General features: G+C 36.6%; 1 protein-coding gene across 5 annotated transcripts in view; it reads right to left on the reverse strand.

The window, feature by feature from the left end:
- AKAP9 (A-kinase anchoring protein 9) overlaps positions 1-17,200 on the reverse strand; it is a 113,994-nt gene that overhangs the window by 59,128 nt on the left and 37,666 nt on the right. For all 5 annotated transcript variants that reach the window (XM_054060703.1, XM_054060706.1, XM_054060702.1 and 2 more), the window contains 9 exons: positions 14,804-14,959; positions 12,194-12,391; positions 9,263-11,707; positions 7,491-7,704; positions 6,629-6,708; positions 4,819-4,957; positions 4,271-4,392; positions 2,239-2,344; positions 1,636-1,834 (listed from right to left, as the gene is read on the reverse strand). In XM_054060703.1, the coding sequence (XP_053916678.1) occupies positions 1,636-1,834; positions 2,239-2,344; positions 4,271-4,392; positions 4,819-4,957; positions 6,629-6,708; positions 7,491-7,704; positions 9,263-11,707; positions 12,194-12,391; positions 14,804-14,959 (3,659 nt within the window). The remainder of the gene's footprint in view (positions 1-1,635; positions 1,835-2,238; positions 2,345-4,270; positions 4,393-4,818; positions 4,958-6,628; positions 6,709-7,490; positions 7,705-9,262; positions 11,708-12,193; positions 12,392-14,803; positions 14,960-17,200) is intronic.

The following is a 17,200-nucleotide window of genomic DNA, read 5'->3' on the forward strand; positions in this document are numbered from 1 at the left end:
ACAGAAATACACTGCTAAAAGGATAAGATACAGTATCAAATTACCTAAAACTGTATCTCCACCAGTATTTGTGATCTCCTACCACAACGAAATAAATACCTTGTTAAACGATAGGGTACAAAGTAGATTAAGTTAGAAGGTAAGTCTATTGTCTGAGAGACTTAAAATCTCTAACTACACTACGGTTTTATAGACATCATGAAGCTTTTCTTTTGCTCAAATCTGAGAGCTTGTTTAGATAATCTGAAATAGAGTCCAGAGCAATAATTTTATAAAACTTGTGAAACTTTTAACTACGAAAAGCAAGCCATTATTTTTAACATTCATGTTTAATTTGATGAATGAACAGTAGCAACTGTTTTCTTTTTTTACCTTTTCTGATGCTGCAATAGGATATGGCCCCTCAAAATGCCAACAGTTTTAGTTGTACCTAGATCTTAGTTTAAATGATGCAGCAACAAAGCAGGTATGGAGATTATGTACAGGGGTAACAGATCATTCAATAGCTTACTCACTACAACATTAAAAGACCTTCACCTTCTCTTCAGGCTTAAGACGTAATGAGACAGGCCTCCATACTACATTATTAAAGAAAACCAATTTATGTCCTAATCTGGAACTCCTCCTGAACTTCAGGTATGAAAGCTAAGAGAATGCAGTACAGAAGACTCTGTGGCCACTTTCTTGGCTAAATTGGCTCTGCCAGAAGCATGGCCTGAAATATACGCCAGAGCACAGATTACCCTCCCCAGCAAATGAAATGGCTATGTGAGGGTTCCCATGGAATGCATTGGATTCCATGGCATTGGACTCTTCTTGCAAATTAGGGGGGTGATGGAGATGGTTATTAGTTACTGGTTTTAGAGCTCTTTACCAGGAAGTTGTTGCATTGCAGAGTAAAATGAGAGAACTGGAAAAGGAAGTAGGGAATTTGCAGGATGCAAAGGTCATTATGCAGGAGGGGATTGCTGTTCAAGCAGAGTGGTGCTATGAACCGCAAAATGTAGAAGCGTGTAGTGCTAATAAAAGAAAAATGCAGAAAAAGTAAGTTTCAGTTTCAAAAGTTAGTGCTCTCACCTCAAAATGGCCATGGGTTCCTGAGGAATGGGATGGAAATACTTGGAGCGAATCCTCAGGCTCCAAGACTGAGTCTGAATTTGATCCAGACAGTGTCGCAGTGACGAGAACTATAAAAATGCAGTTTTGCCTCACTAAAATCCTTGATTATACCAGCAGTGAAAAATGCTGTGGGTAATGTGGGTGCCTTAACAAATACCTTGAGGGAAATTAGAGCTTTAATTTCAGGGCCATCTGTCTGGTTGGTGAGTAAAGAAAAGCTAGCAAAACTGAAAGGAGTTACAGCGTGGGTAATGAGGAAACAAATGCAGAATAATCTTGTACAAGCCAGTATTCCACAAATACTAAATTCTGTACTATTCAGCTTACAACGTTTATGTCATTTCTTTGTAACACTCTTAACAACTCTTGAGGGAACAAAAAACCACAAGAGTAGTGTGTTAATAAAGACTTCCTAAAATTTTGAAGTAAAACACGTAGCTTTACACAAATGGTTATTTGAAACAATTCTTGTTGTATGCAGTGCAAAGTTCTAAATATTAAAGAACCAATTAATACCTTGAGTGGTCAGCAGATACCCCAACACTTTGAAGCTTATCCTGCAGATGGACAATCTCTGTAGTGTACCTTTCTTCACTCTCTTTTAGCTGTTGTTGGAAATAGGACCGGAGGTGTTCCAGTTCTCGAGCATGCTGTTCTTCAAGTTGTGTTTTAAGGCTCCCTATCTCCTTCGAACAGTATTCTTGAATTGTAGGATCTATACGTAGGTTATTTGAAAGGGTGGAAGGAACAGATGACATTAAATTAACTCCTTCTCAAGTTATATGAACTGTATAATTATTGTAGTTAAAAATATCTTCTGATATTGTATCAATTATTTTTCCATAGCAAATAATAACTTAATCTTCCATTTTGCAAAACTATATTTGATATGGGAAATGGGACTTTAACTGTGGAGAACTGAAAAAGACTAAATCAGAACTGTTTCACAGAATACAACTCCAAAATATTTTAAAGAGTTAAGAAAATCAGAGTATTATACTGCAAAACCTGCAAAAATCTCTTATGTGCTTTAAGCTATAAATCAGTTAAAGTCCAGTCATTGCCTTCTCTTTCTCTCTGAATACACATATGTTAAAAACAGCATATGTATCTTTTTACCCATTACACTCTGTGAAGAGGTCTGTAGATACTCCTTTCTTATTTCCTGACAGTTAGGTTCTTCTTCCTTCCTCCTTTCTGAAGAAGATAGCCATGGTTCTTTGACCTAAAAAATAATCAAGAAATACAAATTGCCACAATTTGTCTAGAAATAATGAAAAAATATTTACTGTAATTATAAACATATAAGAAAGGCCGGCAGCATAAGACAAAATAACCAGCACAAAAATGTGTTTCATTTTACATTCTGAATGACCAAGTATACATTTATAGCTAGTTGATCGCTTGTACTGAATGTCCACTGTAAATCTTAAATTTCTCTCTCTGGATATCAACTGTTAAGCCATAACAGTTTCTCTGACTCCAGGAGCACTATAATTCCCCCCCAAGAAGGACAGGAAGGCACTAATATCCTCCTTGGGCCCAAAATGCAGTTTCAACATACAATAATTTTTTTTATACATGTATATCCATCAATAGTTCTGACCTGCAACTTAATACATGGAAGAACCTAACTCCAAATCTACTGTTAAAATTTGTCTTTAGGAGTTTGAGGCCCCCAAGATGAGTGTAAAAGTTTGAAGCAAGGAAGACAAACCTTAGTGGAGGAGGATCAGGTTAGGAAACACATTGAACACAAACAATTTGGTGGTGCCTAATGGGATACACCAAGGAATGCTGTGGGAACTGGACTACGCTATTGTGAAGCCATTCTCAATTATCTTTCAAAAGTCATGGTGATTGAGGGAGCTTTCTGTGGACTACAGAAAAGCACTCCTGCCTTCAAGAGCAGAATAAAGGAAGATTTGAGGAACTACAAGCAAGTCAAGCTCGCTTGGATCTCTGGGAAGGTGACAGAGCAAATAATTGTGGAAACCATTTCCAAACACATGAAGCCGAGAACACACTCCACTTGTGAGTAGTCACTATAGATTAATAAAGGGGAAATCATACCTCACCAACCTTTCAACACCGCCTCCCACTATGTGCCCAAAGACAAACCAATGAAAAATGAGGAATGTGAGGCTGACTGAAAACTGGCTGAACTGCTGGGCTCAAAAGGTTGTGATCAGTGGCACAAAGTCCAGTTTGAAGTCAATAACTTGTGGTTCACCTAATGAGTTGACATCAGAGCCAATGCTGTTTAATCTCTTCATTAATGTCCTGGATGGGGACAAGAGTGTACCCTCAGCAGGTTTGCAGACTGTATAAAACCAGGAGGCGTGGCTGATACACCAGACAGTTTGCTGCTGTTTGAAGAGATCTCCACAGGTCAGAGAAATGGGCTGAGAGGAGCCTCATGAAGCTCAATACAGGCAAATGCCAAGTCCTGCAACCTAGAGAGGAATAGTCCTATGCACCACCAGTACAAGCAGAGGACTAACTGGCTGGAAAGAAGCTTTGCAGAAAAGGAACTGGAGGCCTTGGTGGGCACCAAGTTCAACAGGAAGGAGCAACGTGCCATTATGACAAAAATCCAATAGCCTTTTGGGCTGTATTAGGAAGAGCATTTGCCATGAGGTTGAGGGAGTTGATCCTTCCCCTCTACTCAGCACTAGTGAGACATGTCTGGGAGTGCTGGGTCCAGTATAAGAAAAACAGCATACTGGCATGAGTCCAGCAGAGGGTCACAAATGAGATGAGGGGCTTGAAGTGTTTGTCTTACAAAGAGAGACTGAAAGAGCTGGGAATGTGTAACTTGAAGAAGACAAGTTTGCCCACCGGGCTTGTGGACTCTCCATCCTTGGAGATATTCAAATTTCACCTGGACACAGTCCTGGGTAACCTCCTCTAGCTGATCCTACTTTGTGCAAGGGTTTTGATTAAATCAGGTCCAAAGGTGCCTTCTAACCTCAGCCATTCCACCATTGTGCAACATAAGTACCAGCTTTTTCCATTTTATCAAATCATTGTCCTGCTCTGCCACCAACCCAGGACACATAAACACAATTTCAAACACATTCTTCACTTGTCCAGAGGGAATCCACACAACAGAGAAAATTTAGATGCTCATATGCTATAAAAAGTTTACCTGTTTACAATCCTTCATCAGCTGTCCTTGAAGTACTTTCAGCCTACTGTATTCTTCCATTATCTTGTGTAGAAGTGCATCCATATGCTTTTGCACAGCTAAATTACACAGATAGCCAGGGACTGTAAAAAAAAAAAACAAATAATAAATTGAACATTTTACCATAAACTTTAATACAATTAATTGTTCACAAGTTCTCCACCGAAGAATTATCAGATAAACACTACATATTATTGAAACAAGTGAGGCCCTTCCATATTTTGAATGCATTTTTACATAGTGTTGATATAAATGATTTTTTTGGCAGAGCTGCCAGTTTCTTCTAAAAAAGGAACCACATTTTTTCACCGATTTCCGCTACACCGAAAATAGCATGAGAAAATATGCATAATAAAAAAATAAAAGTCATTCTGAATAGTGAGGAAATGTCTAAATCAGCTATTTAGGCACATTACTTAGCACGTCAACAACTAATGGCACAACTGCCAGTCTGAAATACTTGAAATAAGTATTTTCTTTTATCCAGCATGGTAGTACAATGCCATTACCTTTAGCCTGACCTCTGTGTATTGGTAATTCTACATCCAGTTTTTCTTTCACGGCAGCAGGGCTATGGAAAACATCCTGTTCCCCATCACCAATTTCAACAGCAGCTGAAGAATACTCATTCTGATTGTCACACAAAATCTATACAAATAATGAAACAAAGAAAGAAGTGAAAAATTTTTAATTAATTTATCAATCACAATTCACAAAGAAAACCACAAAAAATAGTGGCAGGAAAGTAGGATTTTGTGTGCGTTATCTTCCATGTAAATGATGACATAGATTCTCTGCTAAGTCATCGCAACCGAGGCAACCTTTAAAAGTTCTGATAAAAGGAACAGATATGGAAAAGCTTCTCAGCTAAAATATAAATACATATATTTTGGAAGTTATTTAATTTGGAACTGCTAAATATTAAACTCTTGCAGAGAAAGGCCCCCTTTATTAATGCTGAAAGCAAATCGACATTGTAAATGTCTCACTTTTGTAAACTTCAACTTTACTTGGAAAAAGAATTCCTCATGGCAGAAATCCGTATCTTTTTAGGGAGTATAATTCATCTTGTTCTTAAGTATGGAACAAATAGGATAAAAAGTGATAGCATAAGAAAATACAAGCAAACCATAAGTAGAATGGCTCATGTTTGTTGGTGCTATGTGGCCAGTAGAATAGCTGCCATATTTACAATAAATAGACAAACAGAAGATTTATCTGTAGGATTTCTGAAGAAAAACACTTGAAAAGAAACAGCCTACTTAAAGCACACAGTTGGATTCTCTATGTAAAGATTTTGGACTCCACAGATACCATATTCAACTTTAAAAAGTAAAATCCTAATTTCTCCAAAAGCTCAGCATGGAATCATACTGATCAGCAGCATTCTTCCCAGCTGTGAAACAACTAATGCTAGACTCTCATTCAGCTGCCATTTTCTGTGAGCTATGACGGAATACTGCTTAGTCTCCCCTATGCTGGCTCTCAATAAATAAATACAATAAAATAAAAAATTTCTACTACACACTTTCCAAAAAAAGGCACTGAAAAAAAGTCCAGCAAAGAAGGAACACCCTTCCCTCCACCCCCAGCCACCAAAACCAACCATTTTAAGTAATGAAATTGGAAAAGTAAAGAAATTGGAAAAGTAGCTTAATTTATCCAGAAATAAGTTTAATAACTAACTTGATTACTAGTACCTGTAAAGGCCACAGATTACTAGTACTCTACAAAAATAAAGAGAAGGCAAAATAGTATTAATCAGGGCCGATACTAGAACATAGACTAAAAATAAGCTTCAATTTTTTTACTACAATATTTTGTTACTCAAGGCAATACAGACAGCAATTTTTACAGATCTTAGTCACTTTTAAGTTTCTGAAAGATATGCTTTAGCTAAGAAAGAAATTGCCACCTTATTGCTGATATAAGAGTGCAATGTCTTGTGTGTCAATATGCTTGTGACATCAGACTGCTGCTAAATCAAAAATGTATAGACGGACATACAGAGAGGAAAAAAATATTTCTGAGCTAGTATGTATAAGACAAACATTAGATATTAGATTATGACTAGGTATAAGACAGAAGAATTGTCTGGACAAAGTCATAAAACAGTTTTAGGAAAAAAAATACAACCCCCCTTGCAATATTATTTTGGAAGATCAGGTTCAGCAGTCTGTATTTTAAGAACAACGCAAAGAGAAAGGCTGCAAAGAAAACCTGTTAAAAATTATCTAGAAAAATATCATGACTCACTGTATGCATAATTTTTTGTTTTCAAAATTTCCACTTTGACAATGGCTTTTTGTTAAGTCTTACCTGAACAAGCCTAGAACACTCCTCAGTTACAGCTTCATTCAACTTTTCTATAAGTCTCTGTGCAGACTTGACTTCATCATCTAGGAACACAAATGACTCACATGATTTTTCAACCCTAGACGCACAACAACTTTTCAAAGGCCTAATTCCTGACTCAGTAAGGTTGCCTCTTCAGTTCTTAAAAGGGCATAGTTTTTGTTCCCATCTTTCTTTTTCTATCACACAGTTTCAATTATTATGGTAGAACTGCATGTTCAAGAGGAGTGTGATAAGCAATTAATGGCTTTGTTAGTGACCTGTAGAAAGACCAAACTTTATAGAAATATTCTGGAGAGCAAAGAACTTAATGTCAAAAGAATATACAAGGGCAAATTATGGGAAAAAGTAGGGATAGAAAACCAACATGATAACGTAAAAGCACACTGAGGCAAAAAGTAGTAGCAAAGAAGCTTACTTAATGTGAGCAGAGAGTTAATGCAGGAACTAAAAAAACAGAGAATGAGACAAGCCCCAAAATATTTTGCTGGTGCATTTGCTTATTATTTCAGTAAGGAACAGAATCTCATAGGTCAATCTATTAGATACCTTACTATCAACTGACCTAATACAAATAGCAAAGCATGAGTTGTAAGACTTGCCATTCCTTCTTCTTTTATATTATTATTACATTTTTGGTTTTCATAAGTACCCTTAGTAATAGTCTACTTGTCATGTGTAGCCAATTTGGTACAAAACGACTACAAAATAATCTATAAAAACAAATTACTGGACAGCTGCATGCACAAACTCCTGTGCCTGTTTTCTTTTAAAGACTCTGTTTTTCATATCAAAAGCTTCGCTCCCATAATTTTGGTCAAGTTACCTGCTTGTTGAATTTTCAAGGTCTGGAGCTCCAGTTGATGCATTTTTTTAAGATCATTAATCTCTTGTAGATGACTACGTACAAGCTCCTCTTTAAGACTGCAAAGTGCACTCTCTTTTTCTGCTTTCAGGTACTCGCGAACCTGGTCTACATGAGCTGAATAAACGAGGGATAGGCAAATGCGCTGCGCTTCCATCTGTAGCTGTAAATCAGTCTTTGAAAAAAAAAGTACACATTTAACAAAAAGTGAGAAACAAGAAAACAATGAAGTCCCAACTTTGATATTGTGTCGAACGGAATGCTGCATATATGGTATACGTTAGATACAGTTTGGAAAATCGAATTCTTACAAAATAGCATGACACTTCTACTTAAACTTAAAAGGAAAATTGAACTACAATCAAAAGAACTCTGTATGTTTACATTTCTGGTTCGCAGCAGTAAAAAATCCAATTAATATAACCCTGATGAAATAAAAGGAATACCACTATCAAAAGAGTAAGTTAAGAAAGTTCACTGCAAATACATTAAAAAGATTGTATTATTAGTAGACCTTAAAAAAGCATTTATTTCCAAGGTTTGTAGTTCTAGTCTGCACTTTCAGGAATCTCACTGCTGAAGTTAAAACATGTTTAGGATTTGCCAATATTGAGCTATTTAGAGCTCGAGTTTGAAAAAAGTTTTAGACACCTCTGGACCATAATGACTTTAGTTCTATGGCAGGAAACTGCATGACTCATCACATCCTCATTAAAAAAACACAAAATCACACTATACAGCTGTAGCTCTATTTTATAATCTTAAAACTGTTTCCAATGCAGCTTTTCTTGTGATTTTATTTCTTAGGAAATGACCGAACTACAACACAATATAAACTTAAGAGACTGGTAGTATACTTCACTGTTAGGTGGACTTTTAGAACATGAAAAAAACCCAAATCAATCAAAAAACATAACACAAGAATGGTCAACAAAAGAACAGTAGAAGAATAGAAAACTTATTTGCACACTTCTTTGTCTTTGTGTATAAATTTAAAGCCAGATTTATGATTCCAGCACCTGATTAAATACTAATATTTCAATACTTTGCTATTTTTATTGGCAAATAAGCCTTCCATACTACCTGCAATTCATTTACAATACATTTACAATAACAAAGTATACAAGAAGAATGTCTCCAGCAAAATATGGAGATTATTTAGAGTCACACAATACACGTAACTTCTCTATCTTCACACATTTCTCTTCTTGTACTCAGCATCGGATACATGTCTTAAGTGACAACAACATATACTCAAAAATTTTGCTAGTGGAGGATTAGTATTTCACAAATTTGATCAAAGATGTCTGATGAAGTCAAGAGTTTTATTATCTCCTTATACTGTTTGAATGAGAAGTGAAAAGCAACTCACAGATTTAAAAAGTATGTCCTGAATAAGGTTTCACCTCAAGTAAGTCAGTCAAATGCTATACCGAAGTGTGAAGTGCTCTAGACATCTTCTCCTTAGCTTTTATTGTTGTTATTGATTTAAGTAAGAGAAGAGTATTTCTTTCATTGAAAAATAGCATCCTCATACACATTAACTATGGCTATCAATCTGGTCCCTTAAGTCACCACTTTCAACCACTGGTCACACTGCCACACACACACAACCACGCACCTGTACTTCAAAGCAGTTGGTAGGAAAATACGATGCAAATTTCCAAGTACAAGCTCCTACAAATTTTCATAAGTAAATTATTATATTTTCTATACTGTTTTAAGCAACGTACCTGTTCTGATTTTAATGCATCCACTTGCTGCTGAAGATTATTTTCACTCTGTGCAACGGCTATTAACGATGGGTCATCTGTCAGCCTGTCTGACATCACATGCAAATGTTCTAAAAGAGACTGTTCTGCTTTCAACATGTGCTGAACTTCCTTTCTTTTTGGTACCTCATGACTGATATCTTTACCTGAACCTAGATTTTCCCTTACATTTATTCCTTCATCAACTTTATTTCTTGGAGTGGTGGTTTTGTTTCTACTTTCAGATGCTGGAGCAGCAGTCTTTGGAGCTCTAGCTTTAGAACATTTTGTCTTAGGCTTGTTACTACTACTACTATTTCCTCTCTGAGCATGGCTAATTATGACCTCTAGTTCTTTACATTTTGCTAGAACTTGCTCTTTCTCATCTTTTAACAACTTAACTTTTTCATTTAAATGGCAAATTTCACTATGCTTTGACTTCAACTGTTCAGAGAGATCAGAAACTCTTAGGGATAATTCCAGTTTTTCACGCTGTGTAACTTCAAGTTTTTCCGTAAGTTCCGTAGCATACTTCTCTACAACTTCTGCTGCCTCAAATGTGTCTGCCCCAGACACCTTGATTTCTTTACCCCCTTCAAAACCAGAAGCTTTTGTTTTAAATAAAATCAGTCTATTGCTTTGCAAGTGGTGTAGTTTTTCATTCAAAGCTTTGAGTTTGCCTTCATATTCAACTTTCTGCTTATTCTTGTTCTCTTCTAACTCAGTTTTTGCCTTCAGAAGACTTACACATTCTTTCTGCAGCTCTTTATAATTAGCTTCAAGTTTCTTCTCAGTAAATGAAAAAGCACTCTTCTGCTGTTCAGTATCCTCTTGGAGTTGACTGTTTTGGTTTTTAAGTTGCTTATTTTCAGTAATCAGCTTTTCTATTCTTTTTTGCAAGTCCAAAATTTCTGACTTGGAGCTAGCACTGTCGTTAAACATGACACTTTCTTCAGTGCTTACCAACACACTTGTCAATTTCTCTTCCAGAGTTTTGTTTTCCCCCTTAAGAAGGTTATTTTGTGTTTCAAGTTCTGAACATTTTTTTTGAAGGCTATCTTCTCTCACCCTCATTTGGTCCTGCATCAACTCAGTTTTAAGCTTTAGCTCTTGAATTTCTTGTTCAAGGGTACCTTTTTCTTTTTCCTCTTGCCTAAGCACTTCTATCTCCTTCTGCAGCTCATGGATTTGAAGTGTCATTTCTTCAGTTTTAGAATTCACAATGGACTCCTGTAAATCTTTTAGATTTGAAATCTCCAATATCAGCTCATCTTGCTTAGCGATTAATTTGTCCTTTTCATATTGCATGGCTTCCACCTTTTGACTCATTTCATTTTGTACCACATTTAGCTGCTCTTTATGGTGTGTATTCAAGTTATCTTTAAGGCTTTCAATATTCACCATGTGCTCTTTTTCTAAGTCTTCTTTAAGTCTGGAAAGCTCCTCTTCATGACTAAACAGTAGCTTTGTTCTCAGTCTCTCTAATTCTGCCTCCTGGGATTCTGCCATCCTGTCCAAAACTGCATCCTTCTCCCTTTCTAGCATTTCAAGTTTTATTTTGTAGTTTGTGACTTCCGTCTCATGTTTTAATTCCAAATCCTTCCTAAATTCAGAGGCAGAAGCCAGCTGAGTTTTTAAATCTTCAATCACAGATTGGTATTTTTCAGCTTCATTTAATTTACATTCCATATCTGCTATTGTTTGTTTGGCTCTTTGAACCTGCTCTCTTGAAAAATTCAGTTCTTGAAAAAGATCTTCAATTTTAGTTTGTTGAAGAGACCGCTCTGCTGAAATGGCTTCCATCTGTTGTGAAAATTCTTGCTTTATTTTTTCTCTTTCATTATCAGCATCTTGTAATTTCACATTCAATTCATTAATTTTAATATTCATTAAATGCATTTGATTTTCATTAACATTCTCATTTAAACAGAGACTTAAAGTTTTCTCCAATTCTACTTTTTGTTGTGAAAGACGTTGTTCTATTTCCACTGAATGTTGCTTAATCAATTCTTGCTTCATTTGTACAATCTGCTGGCCATGCATTTCATCTAATTCAGCCTGAAGTTGTGCCAGTCTCCTTTGTGTTTCTAATTCCATTCTTTGCACAGTGTCGGCTTCACACTGGCTGTCTTTATAACACCGTTTCTGCAATTCTTCCACAGTTCCCATTAATTGTTTTATTTCATCAGAACATTGTTTTTCTTTCTGTTTGTAGGTGGCAAGTTCAACTCTCACATTATTTATTTCCTGGTTCTTTAGTGAAACCTGTTCTTTCAATTCATCAAGTAATTTACTGACATCTGATAACTTTTCCTTAAGCTGAAATGAACTTTTTTCTTCTTCTCCAAGTTTTGCTTCCAGCTCTTCAATTAATGCTTCCTTTTCTTGTAGCTGACTCAAATCTTCTCCCTCATTTTTCTGTTTTTCCTTTAAAAGATGATAAAAACCATGTTCTTATTTTTAATTTATTATCTGAACATATAAGAATATTTAAATGTTCCTTAAATGGCAACTGTAATTTATAAAAACTAAATCTAAATTATTCACTGACCTCATTTGGAGGTCTTCTGTTTCTTTATACAGAACCAATCAGGTTATAAATCATTTTCTAAACAAAAATTTTGTCATTTAGTGAAGGCATTCCAGCATACAGTATACTTTCACTATTTTTTTGTAAATATTTCTGCAATGTTTTAAAACGTAATATGCAATACTGACATAAAAAAATCTGGTTTTAAATTATACACATACTATGGGTTAGTTAGCAGAAGCAGTCTTATAAAGTTAAAATCTTTGTATGCATTCTATGCAGCACACTCATAATCTGGCTTTGGCCCTTAAATTTCAAAGGCATTACAAAATGATGCAAAGAAAAAAGAGATAGGAAAAGAGATTGTTCTGTAAGGAATATACCAATTCATATGTTGCGATTCTGTCTTGAAGACATGTAATCTGTGCTTCAAATTCTTCATTCTTTTTCTGATAATTCTTCAGAAGACATTCTTGTTCTTCTAGCTGTTGCTGATGTGAAAGTATCTGTTGCTTGGCTTGTAATAAATCAGCAGCTGTGCAACTATGGCTAGTGTTCCTTAGGGCTTCACTTGCCTGCAACTTGAATATTAAAAAAAACCAAACCAATATATATAAAATCTTTCAGAAACAGTTTAGTTTCTCCTTCCACACCACAAGCACAAAGATTTTTTGCACAGTTTCATAAATTCTTATAGGAGGAACTGAAATATCCTTATTCTTTCGGAATGGCCAACCAATAAAAAATATTTTATTAATTAATAAAACACTCAACTGCTTAATCACAGACATCCATGAAAATATTTGCCTTATTTCCTTTCTGATTTTACAATACATTCTCGAAAATTAAGTTGTATATCCCACCACTAACAAAAAAAACTTTCTGTGCCTTTACAGAAAAGAGAGAAAGAGCATTTTCATTCACAAGCACCAGCCTATGGGGCCAGATGGGATCCACCCAAGAGTACTGAAGGAGCTGGCAGATGTCCTTTCAAAACCCCTTTCCATCATCTTCCAGCGGTCCTGGCTGACTGGGGAAGTTCCACTAGACTGGAGGCTGGCTAATGTTGTGCCCACTACAAGAAGGGTTGCAGGGAGGATCCAGGGAACTACGGGCCTGTTAGTCTGACTGCGGTGCTGGGGAAAGTCATGGAACAGGTAATCTTGAGTGCTATCATGAAGCACATGCAAGAGAACTGGGTGATCAGGCCCAGTCAACACAGGTTTACAAAAGGCAGATCTTGCCAAACTAACCTCATTGACTTCTATGACAAAGTGACTCGACTACTGGATGAGGGAAAGGCTGCGGATGTAGTCTTCTTGGACTTCAGTAAAGCCTTTGACACAGTTCCTCACAGCATTCTGCTTAGGAAACTGGCTGCCTCTGGCCTGGACAGGCACACACTCTCCTGGGCAGAAAATTGGCTGGATGGCCGGGCCGAGAGAGTGGTGGTAAATGGAGTTAACTCCAGCTGGAGGCCAGTTACAAGTGGGGTTCCCCAGGGCTCAGTACTGAGTCCAGCCCTGTTCAATTTCTTTATCAATGACCTGGATGAAGGCATTGAGTGCACACTTAGCAAGTCTGCAGATGACACTAAGCTGGGTGGAAGTGTGGATCTGCTGGAGGGTAGGGAGGCTCTGCAAAGGGATCTGAACAGGCTGGACCGCTGGGCCGAGACCAATGGCATGAGGTTTAACAAGGCCAAATGCCGGGTCCTGCACTTGGGGCACAACAACCCTATGCAGTGCTACAGACTGGGGGAAGAGTGACTAGAAAGCTGCACGGAAGAGAAGGACCTGGGGATAATGGTTAACAGCTGACTGAACATGAGCCAGCAGTGTGCCCAGGTGGCCAAGAAGGCCTATGCCATCTTGGCTTGTATCAGAAACGGTGTGACCAGCAGGTCCAGGGAGGTGATTCTCCCTCTGTACTCGGCACTGGTGAGACTGCACCTTGAATACTGTGTTTAGTTCTGGGCCCCTCACCACAAGAAGGATGTTGAGGCTCTGGACCGTGTCCAGAGAAGAGCAACGATGCTGGTGAGGGGGCTGGAGAACAAGTCTTATGAGGAGCAGCTGAGAGAGCTGGGGTTGTTTAGCCTGGAGAAGAGGAGACTGAGGGGAGACCTTCTTACTCTCTACAACTACCTGAAAGGAGGTTGTAGAGAGGAGGGAGCCTCTTCTCCCAAGTGACAGAGGACAGGACAAGGGGGAATGGCCTCAAGCTCCACCAGGGGAGGTTCAGGCTGGATATCAAAAAAAAATTTTTCATGGAAAGAGTCATCAGGCACTGGAACAGGCTGCCCAGGGAGGTGGTCGAGGCACCTTCCCTGGAGGTGTTTAAGGAACAGGTGGATGAAGTCCGTAGGGGCATGGTTTAGGGAGTGTTAGGAATGGCTGGACTCAATGATCTGGTGGGTCCTTTCCAACCTGGTGATTCTATGATTCTATGATTGTAAACTGTAGTTACACAGGGTAACAGATTGTCCACAGCAGCTCAATCACTGGTGCTTTTTAGATGAAGTGCTTCTCTGAAGCTTAACTTTCTTATTTAAATGACCTTCTAAAAACACCATAAGAGGCAGATTTTACCCAAAAATAGAGTAAGGACTATAGCATGAAATGGTGGCCCACCAAAGCTGATGGCTGGCTGGTTTAATTTCAAAGAGAACAGGTTGAATTTTAGCCCAAAGCTCTAAGAACTAATTACACAACCATTTTTACCTAAGATAACTGCCATCATCCAGTATTTATCAGAAGCTATCACCACATACTAGGGAAGAAATAGTCTTATTGTTTTATAATGAGTTAGTACAACAAACCAGGTATTACAATGATAATTGTAGGACTGGTAAAGTGAGACTGCTGATCTATAGTAAGAGACTAAAATCACAAGAAAATGTCTGTGTTTCTGCAGGAAGCAGCCATTTATGGACCCTCCAAAGTGACACCAATTTTAAAATATAAATAAATATTGGTAACACTGTTACTTACATGTTGAAACTGAATTTGCAGTTTTTGACTCTGTTCAGTAAGCTCTAAGAACTCCCTCATAGTTTCATCCTTTTCTTTCCGTGCCTGTTGTAGGTTAGTAGTGAGCTGAGTGATAATGTCATCTCTTTTTTTGATAGCAGCTTCAAATTCTTGCAGCTACATAAGATAAAATTTAAACTATTATGCACATCAAAGTCACAGTAAAAAAAATGTTAGCTTATCCTAGTTAAGTAAAAGCATGTCACTCCTAACCTCTTCATTTAAAACATGTCATGCTGACCTACTGGAGCATTTAGGTTTTCATGAACTCTACCTGTAAATACTTCAGAAACAGATTTTCCCCCCTAATTTAACAACATGTGACCTCTGCATAAAATATATTTATCAAAGAACAAAATCTGAACTTTTAAGAAGGTTAATCAGTTAATTGCTGTTAAACTAAAAAGATAGTCACATAAATCACTGTAAAGGAAGTCAGAGTATCTACTTAAAATGTTTTGGAAATTTTGTACAACTACTCATATTCACACACTTTTCCTACAATAAATGCAAGTTATATCATCTTTCCTGAAAAGTACAATAAATTGCGTTCATTGTACTAAAAGCATATAATAGATACCATGCAATATCCTATATTGTGAACCTAGAGAAATTATTCATAACTACATAAGAAAATCAGCTCCAGCTGCAAAACTGACACAATGTATTTAACAGACAGGTCTTTTGGAATTTGTAATGATAAAGATATTATAAAATAACAGAGAAAAGTCCTTTGAATGTGTTTTATTCTTTGTAGGGTTACACTCAGTCAGAAATTCTAAAATATTAATTGGGACAATTTTCATGTGCAGTCTTACAAATAGATACATGACACATTTTAAAGTCACTCTGTCGGTTTGAACTCATTCAAGGCTTGTGGAAGCTTCATCTTTACATACTGCAAATTCTTAAACCATCAGTCACATTCTGTAACTGTTTTGTTTACAATGCTCAAGAAAAGAAGCTTTTCCAGATTATATGCAGAATCTTGAAGTAAAATTATAATGCTTCCAGACAAAGTTTACTGATTTAGAGAATAGAGATATTACGCAGTGGGACATAAAAACCAGATGCTCCTTAAAAAGGTCAAACAGTGCAAAGAAATTGAGGAAACGCTTCCAAAGTTCTTTTCAGAACACTGCAGTGAACACCTGCTTTAAAAGCATGGATCTAGTGGAAATACTAGATATTTGTTATAGTATCCAGCAAATAACTAAGATCTAGATAAAATTAGGAACAGAGCAGACATTTAAGTGTGTCATACCTTTCATTTTGCATCTGTTGTATGAAATTGAGTAACTAAATGTATCTGCTCCAATCCACACATTGTAATATAATTTTAAACACTTTTTATCTAATATTTTTCTTTAACAAAAACACAGAACTAAAGCACACAATTTATCTTCCACATTCCTCTTTTACAGCTCTCATTTCTCCTGAGATGTAAACCATATGCATTTCTCAACTGAGATATTACACACTGCATCACTATCATACAAAAATATGCTGCAACTGTTGTGCCACAGTCTGTTTTGTTTTAATATATTTTATTTTTAAAATAGTGATCATAGCTGTTTTAAAAATGTAAAAATTTTCACTTCCAACTTTTACAGGAAAAACAAACAGAAGTCACAATCGTGAGGAACGAACATTTTGCTGATTTTCTTTATTATGCTATGATAATGACTTACATTTAGCACAACAGATAATGGACACAGTAATTAGAAGCTAAGTTTGATTCAATTGCAACACCGGAGATTCACAAACAGACAAAAGAATGACAACCACCTCCTCCAGGGCAAACAGTTAAAGATCCCTCTAACACAGTGGAAAACACGGCATAAATTTTCAGAGATAAAATACAAATGAAAGCAGAAAAAAAATTACAATTGTGCAATAATAATGAAGGTGAAAATGAGTAAATATTAGAACAATTTTGGTATTCAACAGTTCTTTGTAAAGAACACGAAAACAATTATGTTACCTGAATCCAAATTGAGAGACATAGAAGGAAGACATAAAACATTGACTTCAGTGCATTTCATCATTTGCTTAACCTGAAAGGATATGTATTTAATATTCTTTACTTTAAAACCTAACTTTAAATTCCACTGGTATTTCTGAAGTGAAAAATACTTCCCTGCAAAACCAAGTTTATGAGATGTTTATTCAAACATTCTACAGAGCTGCCTTGTATTTCTGACTGTGAAGTCTGATATATAAATACCTTTCTCATTCAAGGATCAACTCAGTCATATCATTCCTTAGGAAGTAAAACCTGAGGGTTTTTTTAATCTTGGAGGAACAGGAAAGTATTAAAAGAAAAGCAGTCTTTGCACAACAAGAGAAGAATTAGGC

Source organism: Cuculus canorus, chromosome 2, assembly GCF_017976375.1.
Source record: "Cuculus canorus isolate bCucCan1 chromosome 2, bCucCan1.pri, whole genome shotgun sequence".
In the NCBI taxonomy this organism is placed as follows: domain Eukaryota; kingdom Metazoa; phylum Chordata; class Aves; order Cuculiformes; family Cuculidae; genus Cuculus; species Cuculus canorus.